The sequence below is a fragment of the Equus przewalskii genome, unplaced genomic scaffold, assembly GCF_037783145.1.
Source record: "Equus przewalskii isolate Varuska unplaced genomic scaffold, EquPr2 contig_6882, whole genome shotgun sequence".
Classification (NCBI taxonomy): domain Eukaryota; kingdom Metazoa; phylum Chordata; class Mammalia; order Perissodactyla; family Equidae; genus Equus; species Equus przewalskii.
This window is the reverse complement of record NW_027227941.1, coordinates 43,331-61,209: the sequence shown is the minus strand read 5'-3', so window position 1 is coordinate 61,209 and position 17,879 is coordinate 43,331. Positions and strand designations below refer to the sequence as shown.

At 51.3% G+C, this 17,879-nt stretch overlaps 1 protein-coding gene and 1 long non-coding RNA gene across 7 annotated transcripts; one reads left to right on the top strand and one right to left on the bottom strand.

The window, feature by feature from the left end:
- The first annotated feature begins 206 nt into the window (after positions 1-206).
- Positions 207-4,925, top strand: LOC103544422 (melanoma-associated antigen 8-like). 5 transcript variants are annotated; one of them, XM_070606845.1, is made up of 5 exons: positions 217-356; positions 1,234-1,434; positions 2,161-2,270; positions 3,263-3,332; positions 3,406-4,913. In XM_070606845.1, the coding sequence occupies exon 5, from the start codon at positions 3,460-3,462 to the stop codon at positions 4,489-4,491; it is 1,032 nt and encodes a 343-aa protein (XP_070462946.1). In that variant the 5' UTR covers positions 217-356; positions 1,234-1,434; positions 2,161-2,270; positions 3,263-3,332; positions 3,406-3,459; the 3' UTR covers positions 4,492-4,913. The 5 variants fall into 5 exon arrangements, with proteins under 5 accessions (XP_070462944.1, XP_070462942.1, XP_070462946.1 ...); XM_070606843.1 differs by having other exon boundaries at positions 207-356; positions 3,020-4,910; XM_070606844.1 differs by having other exon boundaries at positions 237-356; positions 3,263-4,769.
- A 3,252-nt stretch (positions 4,926-8,177) lies between these two features.
- On the bottom strand, positions 8,178-17,728 carry LOC139081346 (uncharacterized). Of its 2 annotated transcripts, XR_011536424.1 has the most exons (3): positions 13,512-17,728; positions 13,063-13,128; positions 8,178-12,906 (listed from the first exon to the last, which is right to left on the bottom strand). It is a non-coding gene; the product is annotated as an uncharacterized lncRNA (long non-coding RNA). The 2 variants fall into 2 exon arrangements; XR_011536425.1 differs by lacking the exon at positions 13,063-13,128 and having other exon boundaries at positions 13,512-13,954.
- Positions 17,729-17,879: the final 151 nt, after the last annotated feature.

Below are 17,879 nucleotides of genomic sequence, written 5' to 3'. Positions count from 1 at the left end.
CTGTCAGCCGAGGGCTACCCGCTCCCTCCGCAGCCAACAGGGGGTCAGAGCCTGGGGGTGATGGGCACAGATTCAGGGTGCAGGAGCAGGGGCCCAGGCCCGGCCAGAGACAAGGAGAGGAGCAGAGGGCTGGCAGAGGGACCCCCGGATGCCTCTCTGCCAGTGCTGTCAGCCCTGGGAGACCCGTGGCCACGGTGACCGGATGTGACGTCCCCTGGCTTCCGCCTCGGAGGTCTGGGGACGCCGAGGGCCTAGCTGAGGGAGGCCGGATTCAGGGCAGCAGAGGGAAGGAGGCCAGTCCCGGCCAGGGGCCCAGGGAGCCCCAGGAGGGAGAACACTAGACCCAGGGCGTCCAGGTCTGCCTCTGCTGTCAGCCTTGAGGGACCCTGGGGGACGGGGGATGGACAGGCTGAGCCCCCGCCCCCCTCCTCAGAGGAGCCTGCTGGGGAGGGCCCGGGGGAGGGAGCGGACTCAGGGGCAGAGGCGGGGCCAGGCCATGCTGGGGGTCAGGGAAGGAGCAGAGGGTGGCCAAGGACCCCAGGGAGTAACCCCCCACTGGCCCCTGCCATCAGCCCTGGGCGTCCCCGGGTTTAGTGGCCTGAGGTGACCTCCACAGACTTCCCGTGGGGTCTCAGGGGAGTGAGGGCCTCAGGTCCACAGAGGGAGGGTCCCGGGACCTGACAGGCTCAAGCTAAGGACCCTGAGGGAAGACAAAGGAGACCCCACAGAAACACGCCCCTGCCATAAGCCCCGGGAGGCCCTGGGGCGCCATCACCAGTGGCGGCCTTTCCCGCCTTTCGCATCCTGATCTGAGAGAAACTGGGGACTCAGTCATAGGAACAGCACATGAGGGGCGGAGAGGGTGGCCCAGGGCCTGCTGGTGTCCCCGGGAGACACCGAGGGAGGGCTGAGGACCCTGGACCCCAGGACAGAGAGGGAGCCTGTGGCCCTGCGCTCGGGCTTGGGAGGCCCCAGAGAGGGCCACCTGAGGAGGCGTTTACAGCCTTCTGCCTCCGGAGTCTTCAGGGGATGAGGACTGTGACTTCAGGTCAGCCGAGGGTGGGGTCCCCGGACCCCGAGGGAGGACTGAGCAGACCCCCGGCCCAGGCATAGGCGACCCCAGCAGAAATCTGCCCCTGTGGTCAGTCCTGCGAGGCCAGGCAGGATGTCAGGAGGGGTGGCCTGTCCACTTCCTGCTCGGGGTCTCAGTGGCATCGTGGCCTTGGCCTGCAGGATGCTACTTCGGGTTAGCAGAAGGGAAGGGTCCAGGCCTGGCCAGGAGTAACTAGGAATACCTTGAGGACTCTGAGGGGACTCCGGCCCCAGGCAGAGGGGGCCCACTGAAATCGGCCCTGCCCCTGTCACCCTGAAGACCCCAGGCAGGGGTGGCGGCAGGTGGTGCAGCCCACTCACCTCTGCCTCGGGCTCTGCCAGGTGAGGCCTTGTTCTGTGGGGCGACGGCGGGTCAGCAGAGGGAGCCACATCTGGTCAGCAGAGGAAGGGGTCCCGGATCTGCCCGGACTCCAGACAAGGAGCCTTTGGGAGGAACGGAGGGCATGGAGGTTCCCCCCACCCCAGAAGAGAAGGGACCTCACAGAGGCCAGCTTCCCCTGTTCTCGGCCCAGGGAGGCCCCGGGCAGCGAGGGCTGGATGTGGCCTGCTCGGATTCCTGACACATGGTTGGGGATGGGGGATCTCAGGGAGGTGAGGCCTTGGTCTGAGGGGCAATGGCAGGTCAGCCGAGGGTGGAGTCCCAGGACCTGTCTGGTGTCAGGGTGAGGACCCTTCCTGAGGACTGAAGGTACCCCCCACCTCAGCAAAGAACGGACGGCACAGAGTCCGGCTGTCCCCTGTTCTCAGCCCTGGAAGGAACAGTCAGCGGTGGTCCCACATGGCACGCTCACTTCTAGCCTGGGCGGGAAGGTGGGGGTCCTCAGGAGGAGAGGGCCTGGTCTAAGGGGGAGATGTCAGCTGTCCCAGGCGGGGGACTGGGAGGAAGGGCAGGCCCCAGCAGGAGGAAAGACGAATAACCTACAGGAGGTCTGGGGGAACCCCCACCCCAGGACACGGGGGCTGGTCCCCGCTGCCAGCCTTTTGGGATGTCAGCGGTGGGTGCAGGCGGGTGGGTGTGGATGTGCAGCCTCCTCCCGTTTCTCTCAGAGGCTCAGGGAGGAGAGGACCTTGGTCTGCGAGGACAACGTCAGGTCATCTGAGGAAGCACATCTGGTCAGCTGACATACATTCCAAGAGTCAAGGACCCCGAGGGAGGAGTGAGTGTACCCCCATGGCCAGGACAAAGAGGGGGCCCACAGAAATCTGGCCTGGCCCTGCTGTCAGCCCTGGCACCCTGGCAGGGCCTTTCTGGCTGAGCCCATTCTCGTTTCCTGACCGGTGGTGTCGGGAAGGGGGCAAGGGCCTTGGTCAGAGGGTCTGGACTCAGGTCAGCAGAGGCAGGATCCCAGGCCCTGGCCGGGGTCACGGTGAGGACTGAGGGGACCCCACACACCAGGAGGCACCAGGATCGGTGGGTGGATTGAGTTTCCCTCACATCCTCTTCCTCTGTCTTCGGGACATGGGGCCTTGGCCTAAAGAGGGTGGCCTCAGGTCAACAGATGGAGTTGACCCAGGCCCTGCATGGTGTCGAGGTGAAGACAGAGCACACCACCCATCCCAGGACAGATGGAACCCACAGAGTTTGGCCACCCCTTCTTGTCCCTTGGTGCCTCCTGTTAGCCCCTGGGCAGGTGTGGCCAGATGTGAGGCCCCCTCACTTCCTTCTGCTCAATCTCAGGGGTCTGTGGTCTTGTTCTGAGAGGTTTGCTTCAGGGCAGCAGTGGGGTGGGGCCCAGGCCAGGACAGGGGAGAGGTGAGGACCCTGAGTGAGCTCGGAGGGGACTGCCCACCCCAGAACAGTGGGGACCTCACAGAGTCTGGCCCACCCCTCCTGTCAGCCCTGGTGTCCCAGGGCTGTGCTTGCTTGCTGTCTGTACCCTGAGGTGCCCCGTGTTTCCTCCTCCAGGAACCTGGAGGTGAAGGCCTTGGTCTGAGGCTTGTGTCCTCAGGTCACAGATAGAGGAGGCCCAGGCAGTGCCAGGACTCAAGTCGAGGGACAAACCCCGAATATGCATCCAGGGGCGCCCCCACGCCAGAACTGAAGAGACCCTGCAGACCTCGAGCCCACCACACCCCAGCCCACCACCAGCACCAGAACCTCAGGCTGTGCTGGGTCCTCCCTGAGGAGCCCTATCACTTCTTCCCTCAGATCCCTAGGGCACAGGCCGCCCTGGACAACAGATCCCTGTGAAGCCGAGAGCACCCCTAAGAAGAGACCTGTAAGTCACCGTTGTCAGAGCCACCAAGGGTGGGTTTCTGAGCTGAGGCCACTCACAACTCTCTCCCTCCTAGGCCCGTGGGTCTCTATCAGTCACCCCCTGCCCACACTCCTGCCCGCTGCCTGACATGAATCTAGGTCGGATGGGTGAGCTCTGCAAGCGTGAGGAAGACCATCAGGACCCAAGAGAGGCCCAGGGCCTGGTGGATGCGCAGCTGTCTGGGGCTGAGGAGGAGGAGGCCATATCCCCCTCATCCTCCCCCTCTGTCCCCTTCCTGGGCACCCTGGAGGAGGTGGCTGTGGCTGCGACCACGAGTCCTGAACAGGGCCATCCGAGTGCTCAACCCTCCCCCACTGCCATGGCAGCCACTCCATGGAGCCAGTCCAGAGACAACGGCTCCAGCATCCAAGATGAGGAGGGACCAAGGGTCTGGGAGGACCCGGGAGATGCCAAGTCCTCGCTCCAAGATGCACTACGTTTGAAGGTCTCTGACCTGGTGGGGTTCCTGCTTCTCAAGTATCGCACAAAGGAGCCCACCACAAAGGCGGAGATGCTGAATACGGTCCTCAGAGATTACCAGGACCACTTCCCTGTGATCTTCAGACAAGCCTCTGAGCACATGCAGCTTGTCTTTGGCATTGACGTGAAGGAAGTGGACCCCAGCGACCACTCTTATGTCCTGGTCACCACCCTGGGCCTCACCTACGATGGGATGCTGAGTGGTGAGCAGAGCATGCCCAAGACTGGCCTCCTGGTGATGCTCCTGGGTGTGATCCACCTGCAGGGTGACTGTGTCCCTGAGGAGGACGTCTGGGAAGCACTGAGTGTCATGGGGGTGCGTGCCGGGAGGGAGCACTTCATCTACGGGGAGCCCAGGGAGCTTATCACTAAAGTTTGGGTGCGGGAGCAGTACGTGGAGTACCGGCAGGTGCCCAGCAGTGATCCTGCACGTTACGAGTTCCTGTGGGGTCCCAGGGCCCATGCTGAAACCAGCAAGATGAAAGTCCTGGAGTATTTGCTCAGGGTCAGTAGCAGGGATCCCAATCCCTTCCTCCACCTGTGTGAAGAGGCTGTGAGTGATGAGGAAGGGGCACCTGAGCCCGAGGGCGGCCAGGCACGGGGCAGGCCCATGCCCAGCACCTTCTCCTGCTGGGCATGAAGTGAGGCCGCTTCTTCACTGCGTGTTTCATGAGAGAGCAGTGAGTGTCCTAAGTAGTGGAGGGGCGAGGTGGGAGGCCACTGTGGATAGCGTCTGTGGGTTCTTGTTCTCTGTGATGGATCCTGGAGATGGATCTTGGTTTCTGTTAGGAATTTTTCAAATGTTTCTTTTTAATAGAAGGTTTAATTTGCTTCAGCGCCTAAGTTTTGAATGACCTTGATCACATATGAATTTGTACTTATCCAGTCCAAGAGTAGGAGTTTTGCTATTTTGTAAAAGTAATTGGGACGCCTTCTATCATAGTCTGCGATCCGAACTGGATGACATGGCCCTGGAACAGCAATTTCCTGGAAATGTGAATGAACTTATCTGTCAAAATGATGGAGTCTAGAAATCCAGAAATAAATATAGAAGGTACTTAATTCTTGCCTTCCTATCCCTTCTTGTCTGTCAGACTATGAAAGTAAAAGACATAAGTCTACCCGGATTTGCTTGAGTGAATCAGAAAGTCAGAGAAATTTAATCTGCATAAATAAGACCCCTGCTCACTGGCTCATTTCTTCCTCAGACTTTTGCTGAGCCTCTGCTCTCTGGAAGGCCCTGTGTCAGTAGTGGGTACATGAGGATAAGCAGGGCACCCCCCACCCGTAGAATGAGAGTTTAGTAGCCACAGTCCTAGAAGGAAGATGGTGAGGTGTCCCCTCCAGTACAAGTCAAAGAAGGTGGGAGGTGGTGCAGCCCCAGGGGAGCACGCTCACTTGTAAACGCCCCAAGCCAGGGCAGTGTGGGTCTTCGGGAAACTGCGATTCCTTGTGTGGGAGTTGATTATCATGAAGCTCGGTGGTGGCAATGGCCAGACTCACAGTGTGTCTTAGGGCTGAGGGGCAAGTCTGAAATGGAAAATTGCTCTGAAGAGTTTCTTAGGGATCTCGGGTAACCAGACAGAAATCTCCACCTGGGCAGGAAGGGAAGGTGTCCTGGGCTCTTGTCGCATTGCAGTTGAACACAGTGAACAACGAGGAGTTTGACATCCATCATCTCTAAGGATTTCAGAGAAATATGGTGACATTCCTTTGAACTGATACCCAGAAGTCAGTGGCCTGGCACTCCTCTCCCAGGCCTGGGAGAGCCAGAGCCCACAGCATAAGTTAGGTGTTAATCTTAATTGAGTTTAATTGGCCAATTGTAATCAAGGGCTAGATTTTGGTGGGGTGAAATGAATGGAAGTAGTGGTCTGGATGAAGAGCAGCTTGGAGGGAGGCAAGGAGTCGGTCCTTGACTCTGTTTCTAGGAGCTCTGTGTTCCATCCAGCTGGGAAGACTCCCCCACCCCCGAATTTTCACATATATCCTCTAGCTGGGAAGATCTACTGAGTTTCATTTGTGAAACATCCTTTTTGGCTCATTAGTTATTTCGTGTCCTGTTGAACTGCATGTTCTCTAATACGACCTGGACATCAAACAAACAAAATCCCAGAGGAGAGAGTGGAAGGTCTGGAATCAAAACAATCCTAGAAATAACTGCCAGTCCTCAAAGTTCCCATGTATACCAGGCACTGTGCCAGGTGTTTGCCACACATCCCATCCGTTCCTGCAGTCCTACAAGACAGGGCTCACCAACCCACTGCCTTCACAGAGGAAGAGCCCGAGGGTCATAGCGCTTGGTAACTTTCCCAGGATCACATGGCTAGTAAGCGACAGACAGACTAGACAACGGTCTGGATTCATCTAGAGCCCACGCTGTTGCCACTCATCCCAGCCTGCGGCCCACCTTCTGACTCCTCATTCATTTCTCTTCCCAGTTCTCCATGATGTCTCTCAGGTGACAAAATTAGGACCCTGAGGCCCAGCTAGTGAAAGCAGGCCTAAAGAAGGAAGGCAACAATGAGAATCAAATACAATTTGGGGATGGTCCGAGGCTTGTTGAGGGCTGATTCCTCCGGGTGTCTCCATTTCTGTCCAGTCTCAGCACTTTTCCACATGACAGCACCCTTCCCCTGGTCTTTCCCCGTGTGTCCTCCTGTCCAACTCTGGAACCTGGCTGGCTTACAGGGTCTTTGCTGCCGCCCTCTCTGAAGGTTGCACAGGACCTCCTGCCCTCCCCGTGACACAGAGCATTCCTACTCCCTGCAGGGGACCACGGGCCCTCCCATAGCTCACCCTCGATCCTGTCAGAGAGCCACAGCCACTTTCATGGGAAAGGTTACTCTGGACTGTGACGTTTAGACACCTGGTCATCCCTCCCTGGGAGCCTTCGACACACTCGCTGTTTGTCAAATGGGCTGTGAGTAGAGTCTCATGGCGCCTATAATCTACTGGGACCTGAGATACAACCCTGAATCTACACAGAGGGTTTGTGAAGCCATCCTGGTGCTTGCAGTAGGACTTTAATGGGCTCCTTATTTGATGCTGGGAACTGAACACATACACAGGTGAAAGAGCTGATTAAAGTGGTCAGAAACTAACGCCTCATCACAAGCAGTAGATGAGGAGGAATCATCCACTGAAGCCAAATTCCTGCTAGCCCTGGAATCCTCCTAGGAGGTGAGAAATGGTTCTCTGGTAGACATGTTGGTCAAATTTAGAAAGCAAATATAACCATTCTCCCACTGTGTCTTGTCTGGTACCTGCCCCCCAGGAAAGTCCTGTCTTTCAGTGAGCCTGGGGGCACCTATGCCGCTGTTCAGGGAAGTTCAGTCATGTGGAGGGTAGACGAGACTCACAGGTTAAGATTTCACCCCTGCATCAGAAGGAAGCCTACTGAGATTATAGACGGTATCGCAAAGGGAGTGCAGAAAAGTGCCATAGAGCAAAGAAGGCGACCCTCCCTGCTGAGATTGACAAGATACTCTTAAAATGAGATGTGGTTCTGTATTTGAGAGCATCCATTGCACAGTAGGCACTTAACACTTCAGGGGCTTTCAAGGCAAATGTGACCTCAGAAACTCCTCCACACAATGAACACGGATGTCGTCCTAACAAGTTATAATGGTTGCTTTGTGTTGGGCACCTACTATGTAACGGGGCATGGGAGAGACTTCAGTGCTTATCCATATCTTGTCTAGCTGCCTTTCCTGGACACAGGAGACACTACATTGCCAGGCCACTTGTAGTTACGGAGGGTCATGTGACAATCCTTTGCCAGGGCAGACCTGAGCAGAAGCATTGTTTGTCACATCCAGGCATTTGAGAGACGGTATACCAGTTCCATTCTCTCTCTCTCTCAATTCACCAGTAAACACGGTAACCCCATGTTGAGATGGTGGAACCAAAAGATGGAAGCAGCCTGGATCCCTGAGTCACCTAGAATGGAAGGTGTCTGGTAAACTGCATCAGAATTTATGTGCACAACAAATACACTTTTGTTGTGCTAGCCTTTCAAATGTCAGGGTTGGTCTGTTGCCCACGCTAGCAGTAACTTTAATTGACATAGCTGCTATTGCTGTTGTTAGGTTTATAAAAATACTTTGTAATATACAGATTAATATATATTGCATGTATTATATATTACATATATTGCATATATTCCTATAAAAAATTCTAAAATAGAGCTAAATCACAATTTCTCCATTTACAAAAATCTTCCCAAGTTCATCCCTCTCCTCTGAGTTTGCCACCAATAACATACTGCTATATGCTATTTCAAAGCTTATTCTAGGCTTTTTCATAAATAAATGTGCTATGAAATATGTGGCATTTTTTTTAATGTGCATAGGTAATGACGTACATATTGATCTCTCACTTTCCTTTGCCACCTAATAAGATGGATGTGGGATATTCCCATGACAGCACATATAGATATAGGTCACTTCTGCAAAAACACCAAATAACCTTTTTCAAAAATTGGCAAAGGAATTGAATAGAAATTTCTCCAAAGAACATATACACGTGGCCAATAAGCAAATGAAAAGATGCCCAACATCACTAATCATTAGGGAAATGCAAATCAAAACCACAATGAGATACAATCTCACACCCATTCAGATGGCTATTATCCCCCCACCCCTCCCAAAAAAGAGCCCAGAAATTAAGACCTGTTGAAGAGGATGTTGAGAAATTGGAACCATTGTGCATGGTTGGTGGGAATGTATGATGACACCACTGCTGGGGAAAGCAGTATGGCAGTTCCTCAAAAAATTAAACATACAATTTGCATATGACCCAGCAATCCCATTTCTGAGTATGTACCACAAAGAATTGAAAGCTGGGTCTCAAAAAGATATTTGTACACCCATGTTCATAGCAGCATTATTCATAGTAGCTAAGATGTGGGTATGACATTGTGATTTTGAGAAAAATATATATTTGGTCATTCAGATGATCAACATATATTTCTCATATATATTTGTTCCTTGTCCAGGGTTCCTGACTCACAGCTCCCAAAGCCCTTGGGATTTTCTAAGCGTTGAGAGTGACAGAGGTGTCTCTTGTTATGTTAATGAGCTGACTTTTGGACCCCATCCAAGGATGGGGGCTGATTGTCAGGAGAACCAAGCATATGATTAGAGGGTTGGAATTCTCAGTTCCACTTTCCCAACCCCTATGAAGGGGAGAGGGCCTAGAGGTTGAATCAGTCACCAATGGCCACTGATTTAATCACTCACGACAATGTAATGAAGTCTCCATAAAAACCCAAGAGGACAGGGTTTGGAGAGCTTCCAGGTTGGTGAAGACGCGGAGATTCGGAGACAGTGGTCTGCCTGGAGAGGGCATGGAAGCTCTGTGCCCCTTCCTATTGTCGACGCAAATAATCCATAACCAACCTATAAATCAAAATTGGGGTGAGTTTATTATGAACCAGAGTGAGGATTATAACCCGGAAGGCCTTAGAAGGCATTCCAGAGAAGCATGAGTTTCAGTACAGTCTTCTATCTTTTTAGAACAAAGAAGATACATTAAACACCCCCAGGATACATTTTCAAAGAGGTATTCAGTTGCAAATTAGCAGGTCAACATGATGCCAGGAAAAGAACTAATTTGGGCGTTACCAATAGGGCATTACCAATAGGGTGTTGTCACCAAGAGGGCCTAGGAGGGGAAGTATGCATTCTTTGTCTCAAGAGAGATTCCTTTAGTGGATAAGCAGATGTACAATGTATGTTTGATAGGCCATAAGTCAGGCTTTCTAGTTCAAGCCAAATCAGTTTTGAAGTCGAACAGTTACCCCATATACTTCAATATGTGAAAATCTCTTATCACTATGTACCTTGCCCTATGCAGCTCTACATCTGTCTGTGCCTGAGTTATATCCTTTCACAATAATCCAGTGATCTAGTAAGTAACGTTTCTCTGAGTTCTGTGAGCTGCTCTAGCAAATTAATTTAACCTGAGGAGGGTGTCGTGGGAACCTCTGATTTTTAGCCAGTTGGTCAGAAGTATATAATAACCTGCATTCGCAATTGGCACCCTGAGTTGGAGGGGGTCATTGGAACCTCCAACCTATAGCCGTTCAACGAGAAGCACGGGTAACAACCTGGGTTTACAACCGGCATCTGAAGTCGGGGGTGGGGCAGTCTTGTAGGACTGAACCCTTTACCTCCGGAATCTGGTGCTGTCTCCAGGTAGATAGTGTCAGAATTGAGTTGAATTCTTGGTGACAAATAGAATTGGCAAGCAATAGGATATATTGGAGTATATGAGGAAGCCATTTGGTGTAAACCTAATTCAGCCTGACCTTGTTTTTCCAAAAGGGCCTGACTGTGGCTGTTGAGCATGCAGTGTATATCTGCTTTAGACATTCCCTATGGCAAGAACAAAGGCCCTTGAGATAAAGGTGCAACTTCCCTCCCCCTCCCAACGTTGGCATTTCCTTAAAGATTAAGCATCTTTCCTTAGGCTAGGAACTGATTGCTGCGCTCACCTGTGACCACCCAGCTCGAGACAACAGACTTGCTTCCTGCTGCGCCTGCCAAGATAGCAGACCCTCTGCCTGCTGGGTCTATCAAGGGCTGTGCCGACAGGGCAATCTTGTGACTATTGTAAGAGGGACATTTCAATCATATGTGAAACATCCTCTTTGAGGGTATATAACCACTCTGTATACCCCCACTTCTTTGGAGTGCTCCGCTCCTTTGTGGAAGGACTCTCCTGGGCCATGGTCCTCACATTCTAGCTCAGAATAAACTCTCCCAAATGTTCATTTATAGATTGGTTATGGATTATTTTCGTCCACATTGGACACTCTTCTCGTGTCTGAGAATATCTTGTTGTATGTGTGGGAATCACCCCCCCAATGTTGAAATTGAGAGTCAGGACACTAAAAGAATGGGAGCAATCCAAGCGTCTATCAACAGGTGACTGAATAAGCAAAATGTGGTACAAACGTACAATGGAATATTATTCAGCCTTAAAAAGGAAGGAAATTCTGACATATTCTGCTGACAACTAATATACAGAAACCTTATTTTAAATGGAGTCAGGAGGCCAGAAGAGAGATCTCTCATGCACAAGCTTCTCAATGCACCCTACAGAGCCCAACAGGAAGAGACATACCTTGCATCTCCCACAGGAAGTGATATACTTTACCACCCCAGCAGAACGAAGGGAGGAAGAAATTCCTCCTTGTCCAGCAACAGTTCAGCCAATGAGAGACGGCCATAACTCATCAATGAAAACTCACTAGACTTCGAACTTCCAAGTTCCTCCAATGGACTCTTTGTACATAACAGCCCCACCCAGCTTCATAAGAGAATGTTTTCCTCCTTTGTTTCTCTGGAGATGCCTGTGGTTTGCCACGGACCACATGTCACTGATTGCAGTTCTTTGTTGTTCCCGAATGAACCCATTTTGCTGGTAAAATAACTGGCTGTTTGTTTTAGGTCAACATGCTACAACACAGATGAGCCGTGAGGACACTGTGCTAAGTAAAATAAGCGAGACATGAAAAGGCAAATGCTGTATGATTCCACTTATATGAGGTACTTGGAGTAGTCAAAGTCATAGAGACAGAAAGTAGAATGATAGGTGCCAGGGTTTGGGAAAAGGTGGAATGTGGAGTTATTGTTTAAGGGGTATAGAGTTTCTTGGGTATTGCAAGATGAAAAGAATCCTGGAGATGGATGATGGCGATGATTGCACAACAATAAGAATGTGCTTAATACCACTGAACTGTGCATTTAAAACTGGTTACGATGGTAAATTTTATGTTATATTTATTTTACCTCAATAAAAAATATTAAAAAAGACACTGTAACAGAAATGAAGAATGCCTTTGATGGGCTCATCAATAGACTGGACCCAGCAGAGGACAGAATGAGCGAGCTTGACGATTCATCGACAGAAACTTCCAAAACTGAAATGTAAAGAGAACAAAGACAGAAAAAGAAATGTGGGACAAGTGCAAAAGGTGAAACATTCAGTAGTGGAATTCCAGAAGGGGAAGAAAGAGAGACAGGAACAGAAGAAATATTTGAGGTGATAATGGCTGAGAACATCCCCAAATTCACGACATCAAACCACAGATTCAGGAAGCTCAGAGAACACCAAGTAGGATACAAAACAAACAAAAAATCTGCAGCCAGACATATATTCAAACTGCAGAAAATCAAAGCGGAAGAAAACTTGAAAGAAGCCAGAGGGAACCAAAAGTGTGAGAGGAATCCCTTCTGTTATTTCTCTTGTCAACTTAAAAAGCCAATTTGCCTGTTATTTTATCTCAAAATGAGTTTATTCAGGAATGGCCAAAATAATTGCAATTTGGGATGTGCATGCTATGGAAAACCACAGGCAAATTCGGAAAAGAAAGGAGGGGAGGTGCTTTTGTAGAGAAAAAGGGGGAGTATGGAAGGGCTGTTCTGGAGGAAGGTCCTTTGGGGGGAAGTTACAGTTCAGAGTGGCATATCTTCTCATTGGCTGGGCTGTTGCTGGATGAGTAGAGAAATCTTCCTTCAGTGGTAAAGTAGTTTTACTGCCTGTCCAAGATGCAGGCATCCCCCTCTTCCTTTTTGGTGTCATGGAGGACATATCATAGGGCATAAGATCTCCCCCTACAGGCCTTCCTGACTCCAATTCAATATAGTTCAGGTTTTTTTAAATTAATTTCCATATTCTCTCTCTATGCTCCTGCCACTTGGCCAGTGAGTCAGACCCATTCGAGGGAAGTGCACAGCAGTGTCAGGAGACTAGAGACCCATCTCCTAGCTAGAGGACTACAAGGGAGTCCCCTGGGGGCCAGAGAGTGTGTTGAAGGCATTTTGTTCCAAACAAAAGCGTCCATGACCAGTGTCGATGACGTGTGGTGCAGCTGTTCTGAGCGGAAAGTGCCAGAGCTGGGCCCACCCCAGGGTGTGTCATAGTCAGTGCTGTCAGGTGTGCTCCCAGGCTCCGCAGTCGTTTGGATTCCATCACTTGCAGCAGCTTGCAAAGGCAGCATGGTGAGTTTTCCTTCAGGAAGAGGGTAAAGCTTCCAGGAGCAGTTCTGGAAAACCAAGATCAAAAAGCTCTCCCCTGTACCACATATCCCCCGGTGGCTGGTTATGTTTTTCCTTCATCATTCCAAAATCAGTGTGTCCCATTCAGTGATCAAACTTTACATTGCTTCCATAATCCCCTCTTCTCCCCCAGACCCTTTTACCTGAAAGGATTGTATGCAAGAGGGGCAAAGGCATTTTCACAGACAAACATCCTCATACAAGTGAGCCTGAAAGACATGTCATGTTCAGGATGTGGTCAGGATGAAATCCCGACATGTCAGCAACTTTCAAAATAGATTTACATAACCCTTTTCATCCTGATCGCTTATCCAGTGAGGGGTAGAGAAGAGGGCAAGGCCTTTCTGGGGACAGCTCCGTTAACACTCACACTGCCTGGTGCGTGCACCAGGAGAAAGGTGAGGGGAAAAGTCAGGCAGTCAGTCCTTGTTGCAAACTGTGACTAACCCGCCTACTCAAAGGCAGAGGAACGTCCTGAGGGGGTCTAAGTGGGATCTGGCTGAAGTACATGGTGGATCCCATTCCCCATGATTGGCCCTCCTCTCATGTACAACTTGCACAGGCATCCCAAGTTAGGAGTGCAATCACCCACCTCAGAAATGCAGTGCCCATGAGCGGCTCCATCTCACTTGTTCCCATCCGATATCAAGCCCTTCATCGCGGGCATCTGCAAAAGACCCAGACGGTGCAGGGCAGCACTCAAGATACTTTAACAGATTTGGAGCCCACAGAGGGGCATCCCAAATCTGCGACAGTTCCAGAGTCCAAGACCTGTTCATCGAGCTTGGCCTGCTTTCCATTCAGCACAACTCGTGTTGAGGCTATAACAGCCCATCGTGGACAGTTTTAGCTTTTATCTTAAAGTTGGTCAATTAGGGTTGGTGGGTTTGGGGTCCAAAAGGAGTCAGTGGCTTTTCTGCAGCAGCAGGAAAGCCGAGACACTGCAAGGCCAGACAGCGAGGGTCCAAGTCCAAGTGACAAGCTGTCCTAAGCCCTTTCTGCCTTTTCAGCCTTAGAGTTCCTCCCAATTGACGCCTGAAAAAGACACACCTCAGGTCGGATAATCATCAGCCTCTAAGGGTCAGACACTTGATTTCATAAGAGCTCATTAGCCAACCGTAGGGGCTTCGAGGGATTGGAGGCTGACCCAGGAAGAAGAGATGACCAGGAGAGGCAGCAACACAACACCAGATTTACAGGATGGTGCCTCAACAGGGTTGCATTAGAGGGGAGTCCCTCACAGCATGAGATCATCCTGGGGTTTATGGGTCAGGAGGGCACTATCAGAAGGGGAGCGCTATGGTCTGAATGTTTGTGTCCCCTCAAATGCATCTGTTGAAACCCTAACCCCCAAAGATGATGGCATTACAAGGCGGGGCCTTTGGGAGGTGCTTAAATCATGAGGGTAGAGCCCCCATGGATGGGAGTCACCTTATATAAGAGGTCCCAGAGAGATTCCCAGCCCCTTCCACCATGTGAGGACACAGCGAGAAGGTGGCGGCTAGGGACCAGGAGGAGGGCCCTCACCCCACCATGCTGGCGCCTTGATCTTGGACTTCCAGCCTCCAGAATGGTGAGAAATAAATTTCTGTTGTTTCTAAGCCACCCAGTCTGTGGTATTTTGTTACAGCAGCAGGACCGGGCTAAGGGGGGAAGGCAAGGGAGCTGTTGGGAAAGAGGCATCGGAGAGGCAGCCCACATGTCAAAGCAAAGTCGCTCAGCAGCTCGGGGAGTGGCCTGGGGTCTTAGGGCCACAAGGCTCTATTTTATCTATTCTTAGCAGATGTGTGTTGAGGTTTGGCAGGTTCTAAAGGACCAAAACTCTGCTAGTATGAGCACTGTGTGAAACAATCGGACATGTGAACATTTGGGTTGGGGGCTGGCAGGTTTTTAAGCCATCAGGACCCAGACTGCTGTCAAGAAATATACAACCTAGGGGCCCATACACACAGGTCATCCATCCTTGGCTCATTTGTATAACACTACCTGAACACTGCTTTTTAAAGCTCTACAAGTCTATCTCTATCTAGAGATGGCCTCTCTTTCCCAAGTTGTCTTCCTTTTTCCAGGGGCTCCAAAAAGCAAAAATCATCAGGTGACTTGTTCTGTTTCCAATCCTCAAAGAGTTTACACCAGAGAGAGAGACTGATTGAGACTGACTTTAACACCACAATTCCAACCGGGATAACGTTGAGAGTAAGCCTCGAGGAAATCCCTAGAATCCAGGCCTCCCTGTCTAAGGCAAGGAGGGGAGGCAGACTGCTAACAAGGCTTGCACGTGGCTCCTTTAGAAAGGCACATTTAATCCAGTGGTCCCCATGCCATTTTTAGCCTCTAAGGACACGTTCCCTGGCGTGCCCTTAGCCTTGGACCACCACAGAATGAGACATCACCAGACAACAAAGACTCTCCTTTGCTGCTTGTCCTGCAGTCTGCCGGTGGCTTCATGGCAGACAGAAGGGCCCCCTATGGGGGTGAGGCTGTTGGCCCCATTCCGGCTCTACTTCTTCCTCCGGGTGGAAGCTGGGCCTGAAACTCCACCTGCCATGCCTAGGCTGGGCCTTTCCTGGTCCCTGTCCATGGACTAGCTGAAGAGCAAATGGCCCAGACCCTCAGAGCGCTCGCACAGCCAGTGTGATGCAGCAGGCCTCCACAACTGCTCCTATCATTGCTGTTACAATGCAGAGCTGTGTTCAAGGACACAAAACCCAACCCAGCTCCTGGTGACACAGAACTTCCTTCTTTCCAACATGTATACTGGGCACTGGTTTCACATAATGGTCCCTGCCATGCTCAAGGTCCTTCTTCCTAGTCTGGAGGGGGAGACAGATGCACCCAATATCACAGCAGGGCAGGAGCACTCCGACTGGGACTGGACATGGCAGCTAGGCTGTGGGAACTGTGGGGAAGGATCCATGAGGGGGACCTGGGATGGGAGTAAGGCCTTACTGAGGAAGAGGCCTTGGAGTAGGACCCAGACAGGCTGAGTGGCCTCTGGACAGAGAAGGGCACTGCCATAGAGGGGGTAGCAGGAGGACATTTCCTGACAGGAGCTCCCAGCGTGTCAGACAATAGTGCCAGGGGCCCAGTGGGGTTGGCCCAGGGCTGGAGCCCAGAAGACAGTGAGTGAAAGCGGCTGGAGGGCTGCGTGAGTGGGTAAGAGGAGCCCTGCAGCCAGGAGACTGGAAAGGGCAGGCCTCGATGTCACCAGGGCCTCTGTCTGAGTCATAGCTGAGAGACCACTCAGATGTGAGGTAGACCAACTGCAGGGGCACGGCTGGTGCCTGGGAGGGAGGGAGAAGAGTAAGGAGGCAGCTCCCACCAGGACTTACAGGGTAAGGGGGGCTGGAAGGAGGGGGAGGCAAAAAGACCACACAGCCAGGCCTGCCCCTTGGCAGCCCCAGGCCTTGGGCCCCATAGCCCACAGCTAGGCACTTTCTCCATGGCTGCAGGCTGTGCATTTCCCACAGCAAGTCCAGACTGAAATCACTTTCCCTCTGGGGTGGCTGTCCTCAGAGTCCAATCAGCTGTGATCTGCTAGAGTCACCTGACCCTGGGGCTTTGGTCCATAAGGCAGGGACACGTACACGTCATCTCTCGGGCCTCTGGAGCACTGAAGAGCCAACCAATCATTTCTCTCAAACCTAGGTACCTAATAAAGACTGTGGGACTGGCGGCCACAGGGCACAGGGTTGAAATTCTGGGACGGAGAAGCCTTAGTCGAGGGAAGCCATTTTCATAATGCCTTTCATCAACTAGACTGAAGTCAGCACCGTGAGGATTTCATCTTTAGAAGACAAGATGAGCCTCGTGTCCTAGTTCTTATCCACAGCAGAAATTCGGCAAATCCTGAAACAAAGGCCATGAGCTAATGGTCCTACAGAAGGCTTAGGACTTCAAGAGTGCCTAAATGACATCAAGTAAATACTGGTTCTCTGCAGAATGCCAGACTGCAGTTTCCTGAGTCATTTTCTCTTCTCCCACCAAACGGCTCAATCCCTTTGTGTAAGTCATCAGCCGAGTTCATGAGCTAGCACAGGCCACAAGGAAATTTCATTCTCAGTCTTTACAGAACTCACTGAGGCAAAATACTCTGCTGTGCAACTGAAGGGAGATGGCTGTTCATCCAAAGTTCATCCAAATCAGAAGAAGGCCCCTTCTGAGAAGCCACCAATGGTTTCCATTTAAATTCTTAGCGTCTGAGGGCATGTCCCTACAGGATAAACTGACTTCTTCAATGAATTCTTTGGAAACCTGTTTTGAAGCACAAAGACCACAGACCAAGCCCAAATGTAGACCTCGGGGCTCTGTTAAGGATTACAGTCCCCAGAGTGAAAGGTATCTTGGGAGATTCTCTTTCAAGCCCTGTTTGCACTCCCCTTTTAGAAACAAAGGATTGATCCTCAGAGAGGGCAAATGACCTTTCTCAGTGGCAGCCTGGACAAAGGACCTGAGATCCTTGCAGACAGGGCCTTCCCATGGTACCACTCTATCTCCCGAGAACGAAGTTGTCCGCAACAGCTAGAGAACACTTATCACCAGATTCACTGTCGTATCCTCTCCTCTGTGGTGAGGACAACTTTCATTTGGGTTTTGTGCGATTCCACAGCCACACTCTCATCTATTTTCACATACACAATGATGGATATCTTCATGTTGTCTTCTTACATCTAACTAAACAAGTAGGAATTTTCTTTGGGAGTGAGTCTGTGTAAGGTAGGCCCTTTGAAAAGTATCTAACCCAACGGAAAACAAAATTATTCAATGGACCTACCATCCAGGTAATGGCAGGGGAGGGATACTGGGGTCGAGGGTGGGGGTCGGCTTGGGGCAAGGAGAGCAGGGCTGGCTCAGGGGAGTGGGTCAGTGAAATGCTTTGTCTCAACAGAACAGAACAGGTGCTAAACCCCCCAAATCAAGGAATTAAAAGGGGAAGTACCAAAGTAGATCCAATTTGGAA

Bases quoted from the DNA above. Each gene is read 5' to 3' on its own strand.
- LOC103544422 (XM_070606841.1), top strand. From the start codon at position 3,460: ATGAATCTAGGTCGGATGGGTGAGCTCTGCAAGCGTGAGGAAGACCAT.